Source organism: Somniosus microcephalus, chromosome 7 (genome assembly GCF_052327205.1).
Source record: "Somniosus microcephalus isolate GS21.2 chromosome 7, FLI_Smic_1.0, whole genome shotgun sequence".
Lineage (NCBI taxonomy): Eukaryota > Metazoa > Chordata > Chondrichthyes > Squaliformes > Somniosidae > Somniosus > Somniosus microcephalus.
In genome coordinates, this window is record NC_140993.1 from 37274534 (window position 1) to 37301856 (window position 27323).

A 27323-nucleotide genomic window follows, 5' to 3' on the forward strand; every position below is an offset into this window, starting at 1 on the left:
TAGCATGTAAAGTTAAGGCACATGGGATTGGGGGCAAGGTACTGACTTGGAAGAACTGGGTGGCAGACAGGAGGCAAAGAGTTGGAATAAACGGCTTTGTCCGAGTGGCAGGCAGTGACTCGGTCCTACGATCCCAGCTATTCACTATATATATAAATAAATAAATGATCAGACGAGGGAACTAGATGTAATATCTCCAAGTTTGCAGACGACACAAAGCTGGGTGGGTGGGTGTGTGTGCTGTGAGGAGGATGCCGAAAAACTCCAGTATGATTTGGACAGGTTGGGTGATTGGGCAGAAGCATAGCAAATGCAGTATAATGTGGATAAATGCAAGGTTATCCACTTCGGTGGCAAAAACAAAGCGGCAGATTATCTGAATGCACTTCCCCTTCTCCCAATCTATTGCCAAAGAGACCTGGGTGTCCTTGTGCATCAGTCGCTGAAGGTAAGCATGCAGGTGCAGCAGGCGGTTAAGGCGGCAAATGGTATGTTGGCCTTCGTAGCGAGAGGATTCGAGTACAGGAGCAAGGATGTCTTGCTGCAGTTGTACAGGGCCTTGGTGAGACCACACCTTGAGTATTGTGTGCAGTTTTGGTTGCCTTATCGGAGGAAGGATGTTCTTGCCATGGAGGGAGTGCAGTGAAGATTCACTAGACTGATACCTGGGATGGCAGGAATGACGTATGAGGAGAGATTGGGTCGATTGGGCTTATACTCGCTGGAGTTTTGAAGAAAGAGGGGATCTCATTGAAACTTATAAAATTCTAACAGGACTGGACAGATTGGATGCAGGATGTTCCAGATGGCCGGGGAGTCCAGAACCAGGGGTCAGTCTAAGGATAAGGGGTAAGCCATTTAGGACTGAGATGAGGAATTTCTTCACCCAAAGAGCGGTGAACCTGTGGAATTCTCTATCACAGAAGGCAGTTGAGGCCAATTCATTAAATATATTCAAGGAGGAATTAGATATATTTCTTAAGCCTTAAGGGATCAAGGGATATGGGGAGAAAGCAGGGACAGGGTACTGAATTTGGATGATAAGCCATGATCTCATTGAATGGCGGAGCAGGCTCGAGGGGCCGAATGGCCTACTCCTGCTCTTATGTTTCTATAGAGAAGGAATGACAGAATACAGAACAAAACCATAGCCAACAAACAGCCAGAGGATGAATCATTAACTGCAGCCCAAATAAAGCAATGTAAGGGAAATAAAATTACAAGAAATCCAATTTCAGTTAAGGTGCTCAGATAACACAAGCCAAATGGAACCAGTAAATAACTATGATCTAAACCTTGACAGCCTGCAAATCATTCCAGTTTATACTATATAGATGGTAAGGTTTATGGGGTAATTTGAGTTTTGTATTCATGACAACTGCCAGTGCATTTCCATGTCATTGTGCAATGTTGTTGACGCTTATGATGCAGCTACAGCAAATTTATCAAAAAATAATTTGCAGTCGGCTATTCTCGATTTTAAAGACAATCTGCATTGGTCAGGCATACAATGAACTACCCAACGGAAGGTAGTCTGCAGTGGAAGTAAGTACACACAGACAAAAAGTGTCACTGAAATTTTTATTCTTCATGAAAGAGAATATATTGAAACACACTGTATATGGAAGAATAGAATCTTTTCTAATTTTCTTAAAATCAACTGAATACAGTTAAAATGGAAAGTGCTGAACATAGTTAAACAGTCACTGTTTCATGCAATGACTCATTTTAAATCCCTCCAACAAAAAAAGCTTGAAAATATAGAAATAAAGTCTATGCCATTAAGTCACTCATATCATTCTATCTTAAACATTCTTTGCTTTCATCCCTTTTTAAAAACTAAAGCATATGTGTTTAACACATTTAATATTTCCACTCAGCAAGAGCTACTAGTGCCCCAACTTAATAAGTTGATTAAAAAAGCAGTTGTCTTTTGGCCAGTTCACTACGGAACCATATTTAAAATGAGATGCCTTTATATAGCAATTGGTATAAATGGGAGGCATTTGATGTTTTTCCTCCTCCATTCCGTCGAAGTGCAGTTCAATAGTTACAAGGTGACACTAGCCTCCTAAAACCATGGATCTCTTAATATAGACAATTTTGGTAATCCTTAAATATACAGAAAAGAAACACCACGTACATGCTGTGCAAATTTGGAGCAATCATTGTCATTTTGGCATATTTCAGTTAAGTTTTGTTGATGGATGGGTCAAATGCAAGATCTTTGCTGCATTTTAACAAAAAAAAACTGGCACGCAGCCAGGCTCCTCTTCACAATTATGAGGATTTTAAAAACAAACAGACATGCTAAAAGTACAATTGCTTTAGCTGTTGATCTGAATGTGCAGAACAGAGAGAAAACACTACAATTGTATTTGGGACCTGTTCACACAAAATAAGTTATACATTGATCATTGTCAACTGGGCACATCTTAACAGGTGGTGTGAACAAGCACAATTCTTTGCATTAAATAAAGTGAACAAGTCATACCATTGAAACAAATTAAGATCTTAGTCCCTGGTCATTGTTAATATAAATAAATTTAAACTTATATTTGAACAGCTTTTCCCCCAATCGACATAGAACAGACCTTACTATAAATTGCATTGAGTATTCATAAAATACTGCACTTTCCCATTATCTTTATCCTCAAAGTCTATTATAGCATGTTTGAACAGCAAGTAGTTCCACTTTTGCTGGGCATGGATTAGCAATAGATTTAAAACTCTGGACAAGCTCAGAAAAATCAAAGACCCATTAAATTTTAATTTTTTCCCCATACAAATATAAAAAGGAAATTTGAAACTTAAAAAAATTCTTGAGGATAATTACCTTATCAGAACAGTTCAAATATAAACTTCACCCAACATAAGTTGACATTTTGTTAGAACAGGTCTGCTAAGTTCAGTAGTATTTTAAATTACAAAAAAAATTAATTCACAATATAATTGCAAAATAAATAGGACCTTGAAAAAAAGTGTTTAAAAGTCTTTTGATGTAGAATTGTGTGCAATTTTTCTGTTGGATTGCCTTAGCATTCAAAAAACAAGCATACTACATTCATAGAGTTTTGCTTTAGTCGTCAACATTTTGATGGTACAGGACCAACATGTCGAACTATAGAATTCCTGCAAAGTCCCTTCCTTTGCCATTTGTTGATGTCTATTTGCTTTGGCAAGATGGTGTTTTTGTTCCAAACACACATGTCCCTGCACTGCACCCACACTTCAAGTACTAATAATGGGTTTACTGATGAGTTCAGAATAGATGTTACATACAATGCCATTATTTTTTCCTGGTGATGACACAGCACAGTTTCTGCATGCATTTGGAAGTCTATTTTACAACAAAGGTAGGTAGATAAATTATTGCAACATTTGTTTGATTCGTCTGCACGCAACAAAAAAACTCAGTGGTTAGTCTCAGTTTTTTCTTCTTCCTCGTCAGTGTGAAAATCATTCTGAATTGCATTTCTCAATTTAAAACCAAGCTGAGTAAGGCCCAGGCTAATTCTGGAAATATCAAGGCTGTGACGAGTAGTTCTCTTTCGCTCCAGCATTGAGAAGAGCTTCTGTGCAACAGAAGTGTCACTATTGTATGCCACATTTTTGCGGTCCTTTCCCGATAGCAACAGGCAAACTTCAACCCACCTCAGAATTCTCTCTCTAAAAACCAGGCCACATTTAGTTTCTGGCTTCTTTGGCCCCCAGCTCAATTTTCGAAAGACTGGCATTTTATGATGTTTCTTGAACTTTCACCCAGTGATAAAAGGCAACCCCGATTGGGCTGCTGCACTCTTTTCCTATAGGTGGCATTTCAGGCATTTGAACAATTCCCTCCATAGTAGACAATTTGCTAACCTATTACTTCTAGTGCTATAATGCTGGGACTGCCAATTATTAATGCCTCAAAGTCAGAGTTGCCGTCTCAAACAACATTCAAGCTCTGAAACCCACATTGGGAGAGGTGAAGCAGTTTGGACAGGCTGAAAGATGGAAGATCTTCCCTGTGGAGGGGAAACTAGCAGAGCTACTCCCATCCTGTAGAAATGTATCTCCTGATCATAAAGCAGCTACGAAAACAGTCTTGGACGAAAGAGCAAAAGTATATAATTAGAACATATATAACACAGCCAGCAACCTAGCAAAGCAGAGTATAGGAAGTTCAGCACGAAGGTAGCAGATCTTCTAAGAATTTGTAAGCCATTTGCATTTTCAGGGCAAGTTCTTCATTTATAGTCTTTGCTGATTTAATCAAGGCTATTAATTTGTAGCATTCATGTCAGATGTTTGTTCTTTCATTTAAAAGTCAACCCCAGATGAAGATATGAAAAAAATGAACGTACAGCAAAGTTAGTATTAAAATGTAAATGACTGCTTTCAAAATCTCGAACAACCGAAAACCTGGACAGTTGCTATCTAAAACAGATAGTGTTCTTCATGGGCTAGGCTCACATCTCAAGAGGCCAACATTCTAGTTGTATACTGTATAAGAATAGCACAAGACAGTTCTCTGTCATTTAAATCAGGGCTTATTATACTAAACTCTCTTACCCACAGATATTATATAAAGTGGGTATTTGTGGTGTACGGTTTACCACAATAGTTAACAGGTAAAGCCAGTTATAAGTCAGCTAACGATATGCATCCTACACGAGAGAAAATTTGGCAGCTCATTTCTTCTTGAATTTTAAAGGGTGACCAAAGATGTTCATGGCCTACCTGGAAACCTACCTGGATGAAGACAGCAAATGTAAAAGGAAAAACAATTGCATAATGGAGTTTGAAGTTTTTTTTTTTTTTTTTTTTGAAGTTGCCCGGGAAAATAATCAGTTGTTCAGATTATACTGATCAAACATTTCCACACTAAGAAATCAATGGCACATTTCCTGTTCCAAATTACCATTTTAACATTCTATTTATGTTAAGCTAGGTCAGAACTTTTAAAGTTTCAATCAGGAGTGCCAGCAATGGTATAAATTGAGACTTTTAAAAGTGACTTTTTAGGAAAGCGATTATTACTGCAAAATAGAATTTTTTATTTTATTTTTACGAGCTACAAAATGTGTTTGCGCAGTGGATCAAGACAATTTTTTTTTGACTGTACCAAAAATCTGCCTATTCACTTGATGCCTCACTGTAGCTGTTGGTACATAAAAGCAGCAAAATGTTAAATTTGTTCTGAAAAATGTTCATTTTTAAAACTTATTAAAAAATGTTACTCATGAAACTGTCTTGGTTCACAGTATACAATACCAGACTGCTGGGGCAGGCTTTTACCAGAACCTAATGTGGTTAGTTTTTGCTTTTTTTTTTTGCAAAGTGGGTTAAGACTGCAGAAGAGAATGGAGGACAGGAAATTTGTTGTGCATTTCTGATCATGCAATTTCTGGAATGTTTTGCTGATGTGTCAATTCAAACAGCCGATTCGATCTCCACTTCAGAGATGGTGCCTTTACGAGTCAGCTTCAGTACAACGGGCTTCTCTGTATTTTTCCCACTTTCTGAAGATGCCATAAGAATCCCTTTATTCTCTTCCTCCACTTGGTCCTCCTGATTCCCAGGATATATCACAAGAAATAAGGCAGACAAAAAGCCAAGAAATGAACCAACAGATGCCACAATAGGGATGACTCGAACTGAACCAACTGCTTCCACCATACTGCCCAGTGCTGATGCTACCAGGATTTGGGAAATATAAACTTGACAGGATAGGATCGCGCAGTCTATCCCAAAGCCCCTCTTGGAGTTTCCAGGACTGTGATTTCTGTACTGCAAAACAAAATCAAAAAAAAGTTTGACTAGTCTTGATAATGAAGATTCATCCTTTTTATAAACCTACAATGCTCACCAATTATAAAATTAAAAATTAGGAACAATGTGAAGCATGTTACAAAGGCTCTCAAACCCACTAATTGTATGCTTTACAAAAAATAAGGGTGCCTTTCTCTAAAGGCTTTACAAAGCAAAACAGTAACCAGTCTTTTTATTTGAAAGCACACAAATTTAGATTTGTGGGATACTGTACATTTTAAAATGTGCCACACACTTCAACACAAAGCTTGGTCTGCCCTTCGTGGCTCATTTAAGTCACAGGTTTAAAAGTTCCAATTCCAATCTATGCCATTCGGTGCACCCAGATGGGAGAAGTGTGCTCCATTACAGCACAACACCTGGAATGCATAATGGCACACCTAGAATAGGGGACCAGCTTTTCTCAAAAGTAATTAATTACAGATAATTCATTATACTGCAGTTTGGATCCCACCTTTAGTCTACATCATTTTAGGATGATGTTCTGCTGCCAAGCACTGCAATTTTCAAACTGTGGCAGCAAACAGAACCCTCAAACATGCTGCTTACCGTTTTCATTTCATGGTATTGTCCAAGAAGAGCATAGGGACAGTAAGAGATACTCATGGACACGATTCCCATTGTACTGATCATTATCATCGACACGTAAACATTGGGAAAAATAGCCATCACTGCAGTACCAATCGAAAACCCCAGTGTTCCCAATATGTAGATAACTTTAATGCTCAAATCATAGTTGTCCAGGTACTTTTGTAAAATGGCTGCCAGGAAAAAGAAAAATAATTGAACTTTACAAAATCAGTGATTTAATGAGATACTATTTATTACTGTTGTGAAATTAAGCAGAGTGAATGTATTTTAACCAACAGCCACCAATCTCTGAAAATAATTAAATCACTATTTTCCCACCAGTTAATAATTTGGTTTCTAGTCCAATGTTCTGACAATACTCGAGCTCGCGTAAAGTGCTCTCTCCCGACTTGTACACAACAGCCAAACTCAACAGGGTGATAGGGAAGGGGAAATTGCACACATGGTAAATCTACCGACGTTGCAGATATATATGCAGCAATCTGAAGTGTGCAGAGTAGCAAACTGAATATGTATATCACAAGTGGTGGGCAAACTATCCAAAAATGCAGGGGCACATCCACATTCCAACACCAAGTGTCACATTTTGTCCCTTCGCTGTTTATATCTGTACAACTTACTGATTCAACATTGAAGCAAAACTACTGAACGTTTTACTACCATAACTGGCAGCTTTTCAGAAGTATTAATCACTGGAGTAAATTTGTAAATTTTTAAAAAGCAACATCTGCATTAATACATTTTACCCTATAGCACAAAGACAACTTTTGTCCAATATAATCTCAAAATATCTTACTCAATTGGAAAGTTCAGCAGCTCCTCAGAGAGACACTTTTGAAGAACCAAATAAATTATAGCTAGATAATAGGCAAGAGACATCCTGGCTATCTTAGAAGCATTGTATACCCCCCATCCCATCAATCTAAAATTTCATTTGGTCTTCAAACCCCTCATTATTCCGCAGAGTTATTGCTGTAAAGTCAAGAGAATCAGACTAACTGAATTCAGAAATAGTATAAAAACACACACTAATGGTAATGAATTAGAGGAGTGCGTTTACACAGGTTTTAGTACTTGGCTCCTCTTGTGCCAAATTGGTCCCTGCTGTGCTAAAAACAACAATACCTCCTTGTTCATTGCCACATTAAAACAACCTCTAACAAAACACACATTTTGTATGGCTCCCAAAAGCAGCATTACATAGACAAAGGGACAGTCTACTGTATAGTTATGAAAACATTTGGGTATCATTGTGTCAATACTAAAGGATACACCAACTAATCTCCATTCATGACCTGCATATTGTTGCCTTGGGGCCTTTCACCTACAGCACAAGCACTTTTCTCTCAAGTTGACAGCAGTCTAATTACACGAGTATTAGGATGAATACCGAGCATAATCATGCAATTGATTACGTCAACAAGACCTTGGCTTCAATACAAGGACTGGATTTTATGGTAGCCCTCAGCCTGGTTCTGGCACAGTTAGCCTCAATACTAACCTGAACAGATGGCAGCAGTAACAGCATAAATAACAAGTCCCCAGCATCCCATCTGCACACCAGTGTTATAGTTCCAGAGCTCAGTAGAATTGGAAGGACCCTGGAGAAACAAATCATTATTTGAAGAATTTTGATTAAGCCAACGACATCAACACTAACAACTAAAATTGCCATTTGTGGCTCAATAACTACAATATGTTACTAAAATTTCAATATACTCCAGTTTCATGGGCAGGAAAGAGAATGAATGCCAGGGCCAGAGACAAATCAACTTGTCAAGAGTGGAGTGGTGTGGAAGGGGAAATGAATCTTCAGAGGACTCTGTGGGCATGTTTAATTTTTAATCTAATGACGGGACCAAGATTGAGTATGGCTGAAACCTAGCTCATGATGAAATTCATCTGATTATAAAGAGCTAAAGTTATTTCTATGCATTTTGTTCAACCATAATAAAGTTATTTTGGCTATAGGGACACATACACATTATCCAGTTTTTATTAGTTGAGCAATTGTTTGAAACTTAGCCCTTATAGACATCCATTCAGTTGAGGCTCTCTGGTCAGCATTAGATGCTTGTGTATAGAAGAGAGTCAATGTTTCCTCCCAAATTAGTTGACTGCAGGCTGGTAGTTTGAGAAATGGATGTACGGTGCTAAAACAATTAGACATATTCTGGTCAACAAACACACTGCTTTAAAAAAAAGTTGCACACCAATTTCCCTTGCAGTTCTTATCCAAATTTTCACCTCGAATCTTCTGAGAATGCACTGTATGTTAGTTAGTGAGTCATTTATACAAAAAAAGTGAGACCACAAGTCAATCTGTAATGCTTATTAACACCTCCCCAAGCTGCCAAGTCATAGCAATGTGTAAATATGGCCAAGATATCACTGCTGCTCTCAGTTCAGTTATTGTCTAAGCTCTTTGTTTTGCGGCAATGGGGTGGGGAAGAAAGAGGCGGCGGAGGAGAAAGAGAACACAAATTAAATTGACATGTCAGGTGCCTTCCAGTGAATCATTTCAGATGTTAGAATGTACAAAGCATTGCGTTTGTTCCCTCGCCTTAAAGAAAACAAATATACAACATGCTCTACGCACCGACTTGAAAATCTGAAGTATGAAAAATCATTTTTGCTTTTTGTAAGAAAACAGATCAAGGATGCTTTGTGATAGAATGAAAAATTGTGTACATCTAATGTGACCGTAGCACAAAGTATGTTCATTAATTGTTTTATCGTTTATTTAGTTGATGTTTTAAGAGCTTGGATATTGTTAAAAGTAAAAGGTCAAGTCACACATTTGCATTTCATCCTGTTTTCTTAAATCATGACTGCTTCACACTCTGGCTTTCCTTAGGCTGCAAATTTAGGATAACAGAAGCTGAAAGATTAGTCACTGGTTACAAAAACAAACCTCTTTTGTGGTCCAAATGAGGGTGGAATGATACTATCCAATTTGTGAATTTGTACTGATTCTGAACTGTGGTCAGAAGAACTTTTAATCATCTGGATACAGCACTAAAATTTTCCTGTTCCCATTTACAAAAAATATTTTAGCTTCAGGTCAAACTTGAAAATTAAGCAGCTAACAAAAGAAATTAAAGCTAGTATTAAGTCACAGGAGGAAGCTTATAAAGTTGCCAGAAAAAGCAGTCAGCCTGAGGATTGGGATTTTTTAGGAATCAGCAAAGGGGGACCAAGAAATTGATAAATTCTATAGATTGTGGAACGGTTCCTGCAGATTGGAGGATAGCAAATGTAACCCCGCTATTTAAGAAAGGAGGGAGAGAGAAAACTGGGAACTACAGACCTGTTAGCCTCACATCAGTAGTTGGGAAAATGCTGGAATCTATTATAAATGATGCAATAACTGGGCACTGAGAAACTAATAGTAAGATTGGGCAGAGTCAACATGGATTTATGAAAGGGAAATCCTGTTTGACAAACCTATTGGGAGTTCTTTGAGGATTTGAGGATGTAACTAGTGGAGTAGACAAAGGGGAACCGGTAGATGTGGTGTATTTGGATTTTCAGAAGGCCTTTGATAAGGTCCCACACAAGAGGTTGGTGAACAGAATTAGGGCACATGGAATTGGGGGTAATATACTAGCATGGATTGAGAATTGGTTAACAGATAGAAAAAAAAGAGTAGGGATAAACAAGTCTTTTTCAGGATGGCAGGCTGTGACTAGCGGGGTACTGCAAGGATCAGTGCTTGGGCCCCAGCGTTTCACAATCTATATCAATGATTTGGATGAGGTGACTAAATGTAACATTTCTAAATTTGCTGCTGATACAAAGCTAAGTGGCAGTGTCAGTTGCGAAGAGGATGTGAAGAGGCTTCAAGGAGATCTCAACAGGCTCAGTGAGTGTGCGAGAACATGGCAGATGGAATATAATGTGGATAAATGTGAAGTTATCCACTTTGGTAGAAAAAACAGAAAGGTAGAGTATTTCCTAAATGGTGAAAGATTGGGGAATGCAGATGCTCAAAGGGACCTGGGTGTCCTTGTACATGAGTCACTGAAAGTGAATGTGCAGGTGCAGCAAGCCATTAGGAAGGCAAATGGTATGCTGGCCTTCATTACAAGAGGATTTGAGTACAGAAGTAAAGAAGTCTTACTCCAATTATATAGGGCCTTGGTGAAACCACGCCTGGAGTACTGTGTACAATTTTGGTCTCCTTACCCAAGGAAGGATATACTTGCCATAGAGGGAGTGCAACGAAGGTTCACGAGATTGATTCCTGGGATGGCGGGACTGTCGTATGAGAAGAGATTGAGTAAACTAGGCCTGTATTCTCTTGAATTCAGAAGAATGAGGGGGGATCTCATTGAAGCATACAAAATTATTACAGGGCTCAATAGGGTGGATGCTCGGAGAATGTTTCCCTTGGCTGGGGAATCTAGAACCAGGGGCCACAGCCTCAGGATAAAGGGTAGGTCATTCAGGACTGAGATGAGAAGAAGTTTCTTCACACAGAGGGTGGTGAATCTTTGGAATTCTCTACCCCAGAGGGCTGTGGAGGCTCAGTCATTGGGTATATTCAAAACAGAAGTCGATAGATTTCTGACTAGTAAGGGCATCAAGGGATATGTCGATAGGGCCGGTGAATGGAGTTGAGGCAGAAGATCAGCCATGATCTCATTGAATGGCAGAGCAGGCTCGAAGGGCCGAATGGCCTACTCCTGCTCCTATCTCTTATGTTCTTTCTTTAACCTGCGCCATTTCCATCAACAGCTCTGGTGGTGCCTTTAACAAAATTTGCTATCGAGAGAAAAAGGGAACCGAATAAGTAGTTGATGAGGAATATAAAAAAAGGGCAGAGAAACAGGAGTAGAGTTGATCACTACAGTTGAAAAGCTAGCAATAGCATAATGGACATTCTGTGATGTCACTGCTAGGATTCGCACTCAACTCTTTTAATCTGGGTCTTCCTTGGATAGCAAACCCACGTTTTCCAGCAAACTGAATTTTATACACATTATACTTTTTAATTATAACCTTGTTACTTTAGATGCTCTGTAAAGGAAAGAACAAACCGTCCAATAATCGCAACATCCCATCTACTCATTTCTAAACCTATGTAGTGTGTGTGGAGTTTCATTTGACTTATCCTCGCTTACATAACTGGGCTGGGTTTAAAAGCAGCTTGAATTTCAATCTGAAATTATGCAACTTGAATGTGGTTTTAATTAAAACCAAATTTTTAAAAATCAGATGAAGAGACACCCATCACCAAGCTATAAAGATAAGGGGTTTCATCAAGGACTAAACAGCATATTAGAAGACATTTATCATTCCAAACAGTAGATATGCTAAAGAATACCAACATAAACAGTTAATACTAGGTCAATAAACTCCTTTTAGAATTCTACAGGGGAATAGGACCAAGTGTTTGGCTCTTTCAAAAGTCAGCACAGGTATGATGAGCTGAATGGCCTCCTTCAGTGCTATAAATTTCTGATGTTGTGAAATCTAGATAATCATCTAGGAAACAAAGTCTAAAGTTGCAAAGATCAACTACAGTATGGCTCATGTTGCAAAAAATATGGAATCTATAGAATCAGCATTTATTGCCCATCCCTAAAAAGTCAGGGTCGTCTAATCTAGATGGTTAGATTCGAACTCTGGGTATAGCAAGGCCAAATAGTTTTAAATTCCACAATACTGTATGTTCGGCCACATCTCGTAGAAGAAACAGACTTAGTGGGCAGAATGGCCATATCTTGCATAATAAGAATGTAAAGTATGAAGAACAAAGAAAATGGCTAAATTAAAAATAAAAACTTACTTTTGGGTCTCCTTCATAGATAACCTGCCCCATGAAGTCTGTGTAAAACACTGCAGCTCCAATCACTGCAAACCAGGTTACCAGGTGGCATACACAGAGTCTTAAAAGCTCCTTTGGCATTTTCAGCATGGACAACCATAGAAGCTTCACAGTAGTTTCAGTCTCCCCTTCCTCGCTCTCTGTGTCACTGCTTGAATTGGTCACACCACTCTTGTTACGTTGTCTCTGTCGCTGCCTTTGTCTCTTCTGTAGATCATACAGGTCATTCATGCTGCGTGAGGATTTGATCAGGACAATGGCATTGGCACGACGGAAGCGGTAACGGTGGGAACCCATCTTGCCGTAGTATGAAAAAGTGTGAGATGGCTGCCGGTAGAACATGTGCCTCCGTCTGCGCATGGAGTTGCAGGTCGTCGATGGTTTCATTCCAACCCTGCAGGTGTTATGGTTGATACTACCATTAGTAAGGTCACCAGCAAGCCCATTTGCCGCTTTGGAATCAGTCTTCAGATCATCCTGCAAAACATCTTCAAAATCATGTTCCCTGAGCAAAGCAGACACTTGATTGAACCTGGATATAATCTCATGGTTGTTACTTTTGGGTAAACTTGCTAAAGAGTGACACTGGCTATCACATTGGTCCTGAAAAATGGAAGGTTCAATGTCCCGCAAAAAAAACAACTCCGATTCAATTTCTATTGTTGCATCAGGCATGTGCAAAACAGAGTCACTTTGGCTGCGTCCAATATTTACATCCAGGAAATCGAGATTGACATCTTGCACGGAGCATGTTTCATCAGGGAAGACTGAAGCAGAGTAAGGTCCTTCGTCGCGGAGCAGGTCAAGCCGAGGGAGTGGTGGGAGGCCGTCATTTAGTTTAACAGTTGACCGTGTCTCAGTTTCTTCATCAACGCGGTCTTGTTGAGGGTTATACGCCTCCTCTTCAATGCTGAAAAGATGTAAAGCAACAGACACAGAAAAGATGATGGCTGCAAAGAAGAAGAGGACCTGTTGTTGGGATTTGAAGATCCGACCCAAAGCGGTCTGTGTCCAATCTAAGCCACCCAGCATATAGCCAACAGCTCCACCCAGACCTAGGGAGAAATTAGAGGTGAAAACCAAATTAGATTCTTAATCTGCATCTAGAAACTATCTTTTTGAATGGTTTCAGGCCCTCCTTAATAAATGCAAGTTCTAGTCAAAATTATGGGCCGTCTCCCAAAAAAGTTAAAATCATTTAAGTCCCATCTAAAAAAAGCCAAGGAGTAGGAACTTTAGGAATGTACAGGATCAGAAAAAATCAGTGTGATTCACCCCAAAAAGGTCAAAAAAATTCCATAAACTCATTCAATTAAGAAAACTGCCAGCTGTCTCCTGAATTAGTTGAGGCTACCATATACCCAGGCAGTCTGTTCCATATCTTCACTACCCTGTGTGAAGTAGTTACATTTAAACTCACTCTTCTGAGCTCAAGTCTTTGCCACCAGGTTAACAACATTGCAGTTATGTCAAACAATTTATATGGGATCAGTCTATCAATGCCCCTTCGAATCTTAAACTTTGATGAAGTCTCCTGTGAATCTTCTTTCCAAGGTAAACATCCCCAACTACCTAGAGTTCCCTCTTGTAGCTCCGGTGCCTAATTCCCATAAGTTTGGTTGCCCTTCTTCGCATCTGCTTCAAAAGCTAGGATGTCCCAACTACAGGAAGGTGAATTGTAGACAGTACTCTAGCTTGGGAGGGCCAGGGTGCAGAGGGGAGGTGAACAAATGTTCGATACCCCTTGCCATTATACTCATGATTTTACTAATTGTTTTATCCACTAATACTCCCACATTCCTCTTCTATATCGGAGAGAATCCAAGATTTTCTGTTTTTGTGGGCGACATAGATGTGTATACTGCAGAGTCTCAGAAGCCACATATAAAGTTTAAGGCCTGGTTTGTGTTTGTATTTCTTATTTGTTACTTTATCCAGTTTGAATTTTGTGGGGCTGGAGGTTTGGAAATAGCTGTTCTTAGCACTGTTGCTTTAAATTCTAAACAGATGGTCACCCAGAGTTATATGAAAATAAATGGTTTAACGGATTGTTTATGGGAGCAAGGCCTTAAACTTTATAATAAAGACAGAAAATGCTGGAAATACTCAGGTCAGGCAGCATCTGTAGAGAGAGAAACAGTCAACGTTTCAGGTCAATGACCCTTTTGTCAGAACTGGAAAAAGTTAGAGATGTAACAGATTTTAAGCAAGTGTAGGGACAGGGAGGAGGGGAGGAAAGAACAAAAGGGAAAGTCTGTGATAGGATAGATGGCAGGAGGGAAGGGTGGAAATTGGAGGCAAAGTGAATGAAATTTTCTAGTTCAGGGCAAGAGCAGGAAACGGCATCGATACAGTCACCAATGTACTGGAAAAAGAGGCGAGGGAGGGGACCCGAGTAGGAGTGGAACAAAATGTTCCACATATATATCGAAAAGGGAGGCATAGCTAGGACCCATGCGGGTTCCCATAGCAACACCTTTAATTTGGAAGAAGCAAGTGGAGTCAAAGGAGAAGTTGTTCAATGTGAGAACAAGTTCAGCCAGGTGGAGGAGAGTGGTGGTGGATGGGGGCTGGTTGGGCCTCTGTTCAAGGAAGAAGCAGAGCGCCCTCAGGCCATCCTGGTGGGGGATGGAGGTGTAGAGGGATTGGATGTCCAGTGAAAAGGAGACGGTTGGGGCCAGGAAACTGTTAAGTGGCGGAGGGTGCCGGAAGAGTCGCGGATGGAGGTGGAGAGAGACTGGACAAGGGGAGAAAAAAAAGTGAAGATAGGAAGAGATAAGTTCCGCGGGGCAAGAACAGGCTGAAACGATGGGTCTTAAACTTTATGTGTGGCCTCCAAGGCTCTATAGTATACACATCTATGTCACCCACAAAGATAGAAAAGCTTAGTTTCTCTTGACTAGAGAATATATTTCCCATATAGAAGAGGGATGTGGGAGTATTAATGGATAAAACAATTAGTAAGAATCAAGTGCAAAAACCAGTTGGAATAGCCATGCTGAATATTTGTGCAATACATTAGGGCAATAAACAGCAACGTATTCAATGCAAGTTTTAAAAAAATCTTTAGGTTGTAGATTCAAGTCCCACTCTAGAGGCTTGATCACAAAATCTAGATCGACAGTCCAGTGCAGTACTGATGGAGTGCTGCACTGTCAGAGGTTCCGTCTTTCGGATGAGACGTTAAACTGAGGCCCTGTCTGTTCTCTCAGGTGAACGTAAAAGATCCCATGGCACTATTTCGAGGGGAGCTCTCCCTGGTGTCTTGGACAATATCTCTCAACCAACATCACTTAAAAAAAAAAAAAAAAAAAATTATCTGGTTATCATCACACTGCTGTTTGTGGGACCTTGCTGTGCGCAAATTTGCTCCGGCATTTCTTGCGTTACAACAGGGACTACACTTTAAAAGTACTTAATTGGTTGTAAAGCCCTTTGGGATGTCCGGAGGCAATACAGAATTGCAAGTCTATTTTTAAAATGGATTTTGTAACTTGTGAAGTACATTATATATAAAATTCCTTTTTAAAAAAACAGGCTTCTCATGCATATTGAGCTAAAAAGTAAATTGTCCAAATGGCTTTTAAAAACAGAACAATTTAACAAAAGATATGGGAATACTTTCACCTACAGATGGTTGGCACTTTGAATTGTACACTATTTTTGTACCTGTGTGGATCAATTACATGATTCACATCACAATCGTGTAAAGTTCCCCATTTTATCAAGGTCTTCTCCCCCTCGCATTTTACGGAGGTAAATTTAAAAACAGCACAAAAAAGTAAACAGATTATAAACTACATACTGTTGTATCTATGCTTTAATACGTTCAATCATGTAGATACGTCAAATTAAATCGGAGTCAGGCAGACAGGCTTCTAACTGTGATCTTTACTTTATTGGTAAAATGGCTGACTGCTGCTTTCCCAGGTAATTCCCATAATGCAATGCACATTACATTACCGTATTAACTGGTGTTAAACTCACACATTACATTACCGTATTGACTGGTGTCAAACTCGCAATCAATACAAGACACATACCTGCAGAAAATGCATGGATATTGAGTGCCATATCTTGCTCTTCCGTGTCTGCCACATCCAGCAAGTAAGCTCGGATTGGTCCCTCTGTTGCATCTGCGCAAAAGTCCAATATTACTACACCTAGAACAGTCAGGACTATACCAATTGGCTGATGGTCAGGGATGTCTCCAATGGCTAGACCTAAGAAACAGAATTTCTAAAAATAAACAGGACTGCCAGAAACACATACTTGTACTAAAAAGTTACTACACAACAGTTCCCAAAATGGATACATTTCAATCCCAAGCTCCTTTATCTTAAAATGTTGTTGTCTTGAAGAAAAGCCAAAAAGTCAGACCTTTCAGTAGAGGGGAAGATTTAGATACTTAAACTACATTACTAGCAATGTTGCAGATCTTTATTTTTCCCTTAAAATGCAATAACTGGTGAAACATTCTTGTACAGAATTGTTGTACAATATATTGTTCAACTTTTTAAATGCTCTCAAACACATCATGCACCATCACGTGCCAAGTTGTCCTTTTGAGTATATTTTTATTTAGATAAGCAGCAAAAATACTTCAGCAAATGTTAATTTTGTTAAGACGACATAACTGGTCGTTAGTCACCATTAGTGGAGACCCACATTTGAATTGCCTTCCACATTATTTAAAAGTTCATTAAAATTAGGAGCAGCTTTATAGACAATAAAGGATTCCAATATTTGATAAACAGAAGCCATTAGGAAGCAAGTGGTAAAACATGACGACTCACTTTCCCCATCCCATCAAAAGTTCCATTCACACTGGCTGAATCAACAGCACCAGAATGATTGCTCCCGTACACATGCCAAGTAGAATTTGATTTGCACCAATCAGCTTTTTAAAAAAATTTTTTTTTTTTAATTTGCAACTTTCCATTATGCATTATAAAAATTGGATTGAAATACTTTCCATTCTAGACTGATGGGTAGTCAAGTCAATAATTAAAAATGCTAAAGAATGCGGTTAATCAATAACACATTTCATATTAAAGTGCTGCACCCAGCTTAGACAAAAGGAATGAAAGATAACCCTTGATCAAAGAAAACCGTATTCATATTTTGTAAGACAGAAAATTGATCCATGTTGCTTTGAATAAAGGCAAGATTAAAAACCCAGATAATGTGTCAAATCCACAAGTGATCTAAAGCGAGAAACCCAAAGTTATCCACCTTGTAGTGTTCTCTTTACCCTATGAATGGAGGCATTAACATAGCAAAACTCAGATAGCCAACAGGAAGAACCACAAGCACAAGTGGCTTAAGATGGTTGACATCAGGAACAATATGTCATTCACATGACCCTCAGGCTCTTTTCCCACAAAACTATTCTGTTCATTCGAAAAGTCCAACAAAAGTCACAAACCAAGAAAGGTCAATGTCCATCACCAAGAGTGGCTCGGTAGCACCACTACTGACCGAGCCCTGAAGGACATAACTGCCAGTCTGGGCCTGCGACTGGTGGTGAGAGAACCAACACGAGGGGAAGAACCTACCTGACCTCATCCTCACCAATCTACCTGTCGCAGATGCATCTGTCCATGACAGTATTGGTAGTAGTGACCACCGCAGTGTCATTGTGGAGACGAAGTCTCGTCTTCACACCGAGGACACCCTGCATCATGTTGTGTGGCACTACCACTGTGCTAAATGGGATAGATTCAGAACAGATCTAGCAGCTCAAAACTGGGCATCCATGAGGCGCTGTGAGCCATCAGCAGCAGCAGAATTGTATTCCACCACAATCTGTAACCTCATGGCCCGGCATATCGCTCACTCTACCATTACCACCAAGCCAGGGGTCCAACCCTGGTTCAATAGGCGTGTAGAAGAACATGCTAGGAGTAGCATCAGGCGTACCTTAAAAAGGAGGTGCCAACCTGGGGAAGCTGCAACACAGGACTACATGCATGCTAAAAAGCGGAAGCAGCATGCTACAGACAGGGCTAAGCGATCCCACAATCAACAGATCAGATCAAAGCTCTGCAGTCCTGCCACACCCAATCGTGAATGGTGGTGGACCATTAAACTACTAACGGGAGGAGGAGGTTCCGTGAATATCCCCATCCTTAATGATGGAGGAGCCCAGCACATGAGTGCAAAAGACAAGGCTGAAGCATTTGCAGCCATCTTCAGCCAGAAGCGCCAAGTGGATGATCCATATTGGCCTCCTCCCGAGGTCTTCACCATCACAGAAGCCAGTCTTCAGCCAATTCGATTCACTCCACGTGATAAAGAAACAGCTGAGCACACTGGATACAGCAAAGGCTATGGGCCCTGACAACATCCCGGCTATCGTGCTGAAGACTTCTGCTCCAGAACTAGCTGTGCCTCTAGCCAAGCTGTTCCAGTACTGCTACAACACTGGCATCTATCGGACAATGTGGAAAACTGCCCAGGTATGTCCTGTCCACAAAAAGCAGGACAAATCCAATTTGGCCAATTACCGCCCCATCAGTCTACTCTCAATCATCAGCAAAGTGATGGAAGGTGTCATCGACAGTGCTATTAAGTGGCACTTACTCACTAATAACCTGCTCACTGATGCCCAGTTTGGGTTCTGCCAAGATCACTCGGCTCCTGACCTCATTACAGCCTTGGTCCAAACATGGACAAAGGAGCTGAATTCCAGAGGCGAGGTGAGAGTGACTACCCTTGACATCAAGGCAGCATTTGACAGTGTGGCATCAAGGAGCCCTAGTAAAACTGAAGTCAATGGGAATCGGGGGCGGGGGGGGGGGTGGGGGTACTCTCCACTGGCTGGAGTCATACCTAGCACAAAGGAAGATGGTTGTGGTGATTGAAGGTCAATCGTCACAGCCCTAGGACATTGCTGCAGGAGTTCCTCAGGGCAGTGTCCTAGGCCCAACCATCTTCAGCTGCTTCATCTATGACCTTCCCTCCAACAGTCAGAAATGGGGATGTTTGCTGATGACTGCACAGTGTTCAGTGCCATTCACAACTCCTCAGATAATGAAGCAGTCCATGCCCGTATGCAACAAGACCTGGACGGCATTCAGGCTTGGGCCGATAAGTGGCAGGTAACATTCACGCCACAGAAGTGCCAGGCAATGACTATCTCCAACAAGCGAGAGTCTAAGCACCTCCCCTTGACATTCAATGGCATTACCATCACCGAATCCCCCACCATCAACATCCTGGGGGTCAACATTAACCAGAAACTTAACTGGACCAGCCACATAAATACTGTGGCAACAAGAGCAGGTCAGAGGCTAGGTATTCTGCGGTGAGTGTCTTACCTCTTGACTCCCCAAAGCCTTTCTACCATCTACAAGGCACAAGTAAGGAGTGTGATGGAATACTCTCCACTTGCCTGGATGAGTGCAGCTCCAACAACACAAGAAGCTCGGCACCATACAGGACAAAGCAGCCCGCTTGATTGGCACCCCATCTACCACCTTAAACATTCACTCCCTCCACCACCGGCGTACCGCGGCTGCAGTGCGTACTATCTACAAGATGCACTGCAGCAACTCGCCAAGGCTTCTCCAGCAGCACCTCCCAAGCCCGCGACCACTTCCACCTAGAAGGACAAGGGCAGCAGGCGCATGGGAACACCACCAAGTTCCCCTCCAAGTCACACACCATCCTGACTTGGAAGTATATCGCCGATCCTTCATCGTCGCTGGGTCAAAATCCTGGAACTCCCTATGTAACAGCACTGCGGGGGTACCTTCACCACATGGACTGCAGTGGTTCAAGGCAGCGGTTCACCACCACTTTCTCAAGGGCAGTTAGGGATGGGCAATAAATGCTGGCCTTGCCAGTGGCGCCCACATCCCATAAACTAATTAAAAAATCCTTAAATAACAAATACCAAAGGTTTTGATTGAAACACACAATGGAATCAGCGGGATGTTTTATAAGAATATTTCCCCTTGAAACAGATCAACCAAAAGGCAAAATCCTTCTGCTGGAGGTTCAAAAAAATATATCTAAGTATGAGGATTGCTCAAAACAAACAACTTTCAAATAACCCATTCAAGGTTTCCCAAGGCGTAACTGTAGATCGTCTTATTCAGTTGAATCACAATTTGCCCTGTTGCGCTGTATTGGAACCAATAAAATTTGAAATTTTTGGCAGCTCCTCCAATTGCTCAGTGACAATCCTACCTGCTCAAAGGGCATCTGAAGCAAGTCTACAGCTACAACAGAAGCATGAAGCCAAGTGCACAAGACTGCATTCAAACAGTAGGGACGATCTGCACAAGTCCCTTATTCTACAGAAGGAGTTGAGTCAGATAGCTGAAAGCCATTTAGCCCACAGATTAGAACCTGGCCAGCCCAGTGCTAAGATCAAGCATTTGGGAAGAGGCCACATCTGAAGAAATCCTGTAACATGCACCATCTAACCTGGATGTGTAGCTATTTGGAGAATGGGGGCCAAGTATCTGGTTTCACACCGTCTAGACTGGGAAGGGAGCCTTGTTCACTGCCAACATTACAGGTTAGCTACAGTGTATTGATCTTGGGTAACCCCAGTCAACTGAGCCCACTTCTAGACCTCTCTCTAAAATTAGGCAGGAAAATAAGAGATTGGCCCGGATTTTCCGACCCCCCACGGGTGTACACGCACCTGTAGGGGCCTCGCAAGTGCCAGTTTCAGGCATGCGAAGAAGCGCAGGCGCTGAAAACTAGCACTTCCGATCTGTCAAGAATCCTCCTACCAGATCATCCACCCACCTGGGAGAAGGGCCTCTGCTGGTGGAGAGTTCCGCTTTCTGCACAACCACCGCCCGCTGAAAACCTTAAAATCTTACACCTGGTAAAAGCCTGCTTTTACCAGCATAAGAGCTTAAAAAAAGTTAAAAAAAATTCACTCATTAATAATTTTAAAAGGTTTTTTTTTTATATAAAAGGTATGTTTATTTTTAGCCCCATAAACTTTTTTTCAAAAATTAAATTTGTTTAAAATATTTAATGTCATTTTAACTGTGATTTTCAAAAAAATTATTTAATGTTTAACTGTTTTTTAATGTGATCCCCATTTTGACAGATCTATGTGGCGGGACCGGTCAAAAAAGTGCGCAGGGGGATTCCCTTCTTTGATTGGTTCCCCATGGCCTACGTGATCCCAGGGACGCTTGCGAACTGCCTGCGCCCCGGGATACCTGGGCTTCTGCGCGCTCGGACCAGGATCGGAAGTGTCGGGTCCTACGGAGCAAGCAGGTAAGTTCGTAGATTTTTCCCGATCAGAGGCATCCGCACGCAGGAAGCCTCCGATCGGAAAATCTGACCTTAAAAAGTGTGCCATGGAGATAGTATCCAAGTAGCACTACAGAAGGTGTCTGCATATCCACGTGGAACAGGGTTAACAGGTGTCAGCAACAAGCACTACTCACCTGCACTCAAATACAGAAGATTATTAGTAATACAAGTGATTCAAAATGTAATATTTAATCCATCCTTCACGCAAGCTCTGAAAATAATTTTATTTGCAACTGGGAGAAAGTGGACATTTTCTGAACGAAGCCGAGAGAGAGATCTGGGGAAACCTAAAAAAAAATGCAACCATACCCTTAAGTACGGAGGGAACAGTAATCCTGACATGTGGCCTATATGTCTCAATGGGTTAATTTAAGTATTTTTTGTTTGGGTGGGGGAGCAAAATGGCAAGAGAAGAGATAAAATGAAGATATCTACAGACTATACCAGCATAAATTACAAGGAGACACACTGAAGGCCATTAACAAGCTGGACTTTTCAGTCTCATTTCTTTTGGGGAGGGGAAGGAAAGAAGTTACAAAAGGTTAAAGTAATTAATCCATTTGATTTCCATGGAATTTAAAATAAAAATTGTTGAAAAACATGAGAGTCCTGACTTACCTGCTGCAAAAAGGTCAATCCTTTGTCTGTATGTTAAAGACTAAGATAACCCATTTTCAGCAACTATTTTTTTAAATCACAATAATGGAAAGACGACACCCAGAGCACACGTGACAATGATACTTGATGTTATCAAAAATTCAGAGTGGAATCGTCATTTCACAAAGCAAACAAGATACATGGCAGGCCTGGAATTTCCTGGGCATAACTACAGCGCAAGAACAGTGTTGCGCCTTTTCTTCCAAGCAAATTCACGTGTAATGATTTACGCCGGTTGTATGGCGAAACATCGCTACGTGTGAATTTCCTCGATTGTTTGAGATACATTTGCCAAAACCATCTGCCACTCATTTACATAACTCCACCCCCGTGCAAAAGACCAGCTCAAGAGAGTTTTCTGCATTAAAGAGATCTCAATATATAAATAAATTATATTTTAAAAATGATTACTATGTGTTACGTGCTGATGGAAGGTTTTACCTCTAAAATCTTAAGGCATGGCAGGACCCAAAGTCACCCGATATTGGCATAGCTGGAGGAGTAATTGCATCTCAGGACTGAAGCTTTACAATTTTTTTTTTATTTTTTTTTTTATTTTTTAAAAAGGAGTCACTTTTATAACTATTGATAGTTCCTTGTTCAAAAATAAAATTACTTCCTTCTATATAAATAAACTGTTATAGAAACTGCAGTGTCTGCCCTAGAGATTCAAATACCTTTTCATCTCCTCCAGTGCACATCAACTTATCGAAGTGAACGTTCAAACCGCAATACATAAATGGGAAGAGCCAGCACATTCTCCATAGACCTGTATTAGTGCACCCATGCAATTTCTAAAGCTCGGTGGGCGGGATGCTTCTTTTTATCCCATGTTTTGTAAATAACTAAAGCACTGCTGCAGAGTTGTAGAATTAGAATTGCTCACTTCTTCGATATTGTGGTTTGCTAAAACAGAGATTGACGCATTGGGTAGCATTGAGTTTGCAAGTGTTTATCACAATGAATAGGTACTGGACCAATTCAGCAACACAATTTATTATGGCACTTGTATGAAACCATGTGAGCCAGTTGTAGCTGCTATTCGGATCGGTGTTTCAAAAAATTTGCATTTGGGCTTCCTAGCCATAGTGAAGAACAATGTTTAATGTAATTCCTAAATTTGATTATTTAAAAAAATGGTAGCATACAGGTGTATAGTTTGCATCAGCTTCATTAGGATAGGGCTAAAATAACCATTGATTCAAGCCTCCGTCCAGACATTTAGAATACAAGGTATTGCTGAATTTGCACTCGTTGTATGCCAGTTTACATTCTGGCGCAGACAAACGAGCTCCGCAGGAAATTTGGACATAAATTACTGGCAGCAAAATCGGCACAGAAACCAGCACAAGAACAAGGAAATTTGGGTATTGTGTAATTATGTATGTGATACACATGCACTAGAGTTTCCGCTATCTTTTACGCTGGGTATTTGCTTTACGCGCGATTACACGCACCTCTGGGCACAACGAGATTTCACTGCAGTCTACTCCTGATGATTCGAAGTCTATTGTTCTGCTTAAAATTGTGAATTATTTAATAAATTTGATTAATAGCAAAGTGGGAAATTAGTGCTTAAACAACTGAATTATCAGAGGTTTCAAATTAAGCAACTTGAATGAAGAGTAGACTTTTCATTCAAGACTATTCTCTTGATACCAGATTGCCATTATTTGCATATGTACTATTCCAACTTTGAATTTTAATGTGAAGTCAGAATGTCTCAATTTATCCTCCTGCAAGTCATGAGATATAACAAGGTCATGAGGGCCAACAACAACTTGCATTTATATAGTGCCTTTAATGTAGTAAAACATCCAAAGACCCTTCACAGGCACGTTAACAAAAATTGACACGGAGCCAAATAAGGAGATATTGGGACAGGTGACCAAAAGCTTGGTGAAAGAGATAGGTTTTAAGGAGAGTCTTAAAAGGAAAACAAGCTAGAAAGGGAGGAGAGGTTTGTGGTTTGGCGGGGGGGGGGGGGGGCACGAGAATTCCAGAGCTTAGAGTCTAGGCAGCCGGCTGCCAATGGTGGAGCGATTAAAAAATCAGGGATGCGCAAGAGGCCGGAATGGGAGGCATGCAGAGATCATGGAACGTTGTAGGGCTGGAGGTGGTTACAGAGATCGGGAGGGGAGAGGCCATGGAGGGATTTGAAAACAAGGATGAGAATTTTTTTTAAAAGAGGCGTTGCCACACTGGGAGCCAATGGTCAGCGAGCACTGGGTGCGAGTGAGAGTACCTTCACCTCACAGACTGCAGTGGTTTAAAAGGGCAGCTCACTAGCACCGTCGAGGGCAATTGGGGATGGGCAACAAATGCTGGCCTTGCCAGCGACGCTCACATCCCATGAATGAATATCAAAAAAAAGTTGCTTGCCTTGTTCTCAGGTTCCAGATGCCCTGTAGAGGATGTCCCACTGACAGTAACTTGTCGTGCAAAATCTGATCGAAAGTCTATGGGCAAGCGCAAGTCTAACGAACAGTGGGCGCCGTTCATTTGCTGCTCACAGAAAAGTCTGGTCCATTAGGTTCCAAAAATTGACAATGCACCAAATGTCAATCAACTCATTAGAAAATGAATCTATACCTTCACTACTAATTCCATATACATAACTTCCATTCTCATTCAGCAACTTCTAACTCCATCTTATGCACTTTTTATTTCCTTGTTGCAACAAGAGTGCAGTTAAACCTATGAGAAGGTGGTGTCCTGCTGCATTTTAAACTTAACTCTGTCTTCACACGTCTTAAGACAAGTTGTTAGTTTGGGGTGGGGGGGGGGGGGGGAAGCACGGGACTGTGTCTGCTAGGTTTCTAGGTTGGCAGGTGCACTCTCTAATAACAGTCATCTAGTCTTCTACAGTGAACTTCACGCTAATATTTTGGTTACTAAGTAGGAGAAGGACGTAGGCTAATTTAAATTTAAATAGGATGTGGTAATTTCTAATTTTGTGAAAATCTATGCACAACCATTGCCAAGACTTTCATTTACAAGCAATGTCAAAACAGCACTAAACATCAGGAAGCTGCATAAAACTTTAAACCATATTTCAGTAGGCATGAGGGACGCATGGGAGAAATTCAAAGAGCAAAGAAGTACAGAAGTGTCGTACTAAAATTACAGCACATTTGGTAGCTTTATTTTCTATATGCTTGCATAATATCTAAACTGAGCTGTAGTTTTGTTGATATTGAACAGTGCAAAACCTTTTTCAACAGTTACAACTGGAAAACATTAAGGCCTAATTTACCTGTATGACTACACCACTGCATGTGAAAACTTGACTTTGTGGGCCAAGCAATCCACAAGCGTACTTCAGCAGTTCTACGAACGTACCTGCTGGCTCCGTAGGTCCCGAGGCTTGTGGTCCTGGGCCTCTCCACTAAGATATGTGCAGAGGCCCAGGCAGTTCGCAAGCATCCCTGGGATCACGTGGGACTTTCAAAAGGCTTTCGATAAGGTCCCGCATAAGAAATTAGCGTGTAAAGTTAAGGCGCATGGGATTGGGGGCAAGGTATTGACTTGGATAGAGAACTGGTTGGCGGACAGAAAGCAGAGAGTAGGAATTAACGGGTCTTTTTCCCGAGTGGCAGGCAGTGACTAGTGGGGTACCGCAGGGATCGATCCTTGGACCCTAGCTATTCACAATATACATTAATGATATTGATAAGGGAACTAGATGTAATACCTCCAAGTTTGCAGACGACACAAAGCTGGGTGGGCGTGTGTGCTGCGAGGAGGATACCGAGAAACTCCAGGATGATTTGGACAGGTTGGGTGATAGGGCAGATGCATGGCAGATGCAATATAACGTGGATAAATGTGAGGTTATCCACTTTGGTGTCAAAAACAGAAAGGCAGACTATTATCTGAATGGCAATAGATTGGGAGAAGGGGAAGTGCAACGAGACCTGGGTGTCCTTGTGCACCAGTCGCTGAAGGTAAGCATGCAGGTGCAGCAGGCGGTTAAGAAGGCAAATGGTATGTTGGCCTTCGTAGCGAGAGGGTTTGAGTACAGGAACAAGGATGTCTTGCTGCAGTTGTACAGGGCCTTGGTGAGGCCACACCTTGAGTACTGTGTGCAGTTTTGGTCGCCTTATCTGAGGAAGGATGTTCTTGCCATGGAAGGAGTTCAGCGAAGGTTCACAAGGTTGATCCCTGGGATGGCAGGAATGATGTATGAGGAGAGATTGGGTCGATTGGGCTTATACTCGCTGGTGTTTCTATGTTTCAAAGAAGGGAATCCCCCTTCACACTTTTGACAGGTCTGTACGCACATGTCAAAAATATGAATGGGGATCACTAACAGTAAAATACATTTTTTTTAAATCACATTTAAAATTAATTCAGTGACATTAAATTTAATATTGAAAAAAAGTTTTTTTTTTTTAGGGCTAAAAAATAAACTCACATGGCAGCTGTCGATCATTCTGCCATTGCCATTTACACTTCATCTAGAGTCATCTTTTATTTCTTAACTTGTCCCATTACCATCTCCTTTTGTCCTGCACCATCATTCATTTTTGTCTTAATCTCTCCTGCCTTCCAGCCCAGCCCTTCCCTTTTATTCTTTCCTCCCCTCCCTCCCCCCTTTCCCTGCCCCGACACTTGCTTAAAAACTTTTTCTATCTCCAACTTTTTCCAGTTCTGACGAAGGGTCATCAACCTGAAACGTTAACTCGGTTTCTCGCTCCACAGATAGAAACATAGAATATAGGAGCAGGAGTAGACCATTCGGCTCCTCGAGCCTGCTCCGCCATTCAATGCGATCATGGCTGATCATCCAAATTCAGTACCCTGTCCCTGCCTTCTCCCCATATCCCTTGACCCTTGATCCCTTTAGCCTTAAGAAATATATCCAACTCCTCCTTGAATGTGTTTAATGACTTGGGCTCCACTGCCTTCTGTGGTAGAGAATTCCACAGGTTCACCACTCTCTGGGTGAAGAAATTCCTCCTCATCTCTGTCCTAAATGGCTTACCCCTTATCTTTAGACTGTGGCCCCTGGTTCTGGACTCCCCGGCCATCAGGAACATCCTTCCTGCATCCAGTCTGTCCAGTCCTGTCTGTCCAGTCCTGTTAATATTTTATAAGTTTCAATGAGATCCCCTCATTCTTCTAAACTCCA

General features: G+C 41.1%; 1 protein-coding gene across 4 annotated transcripts in view; it reads right to left on the reverse strand.

The window, feature by feature from the left end:
- Window positions 1-1567: 1567 nt before the first annotated feature.
- LOC147114612 (polyamine-transporter SLC45A4-like) overlaps window positions 1568-27323 on the reverse strand; it is a 98866-nt gene continuing 73110 nt past the window's right edge. For 3 of the 4 annotated variants that reach the window (XM_085992430.1, XM_085992431.1, XM_085992429.1), the window contains 5 exons: window positions 16285-16464; window positions 12203-13296; window positions 7910-8009; window positions 6367-6578; window positions 1568-5775 (listed from right to left, as the gene is read on the reverse strand). In XM_085992430.1, coding sequence (XP_085848556.1) covers window positions 5419-5775; window positions 6367-6578; window positions 7910-8009; window positions 12203-13296; window positions 16285-16464 — 1943 coding nt within the window. In that variant the 3' untranslated portion in view covers window positions 1568-5418. The remainder of the gene's footprint in view (window positions 5776-6366; window positions 6579-7909; window positions 8010-12202; window positions 13297-16284; window positions 16465-27323) is intronic. The other variant, XM_085992432.1, reaches the window with a different exon arrangement.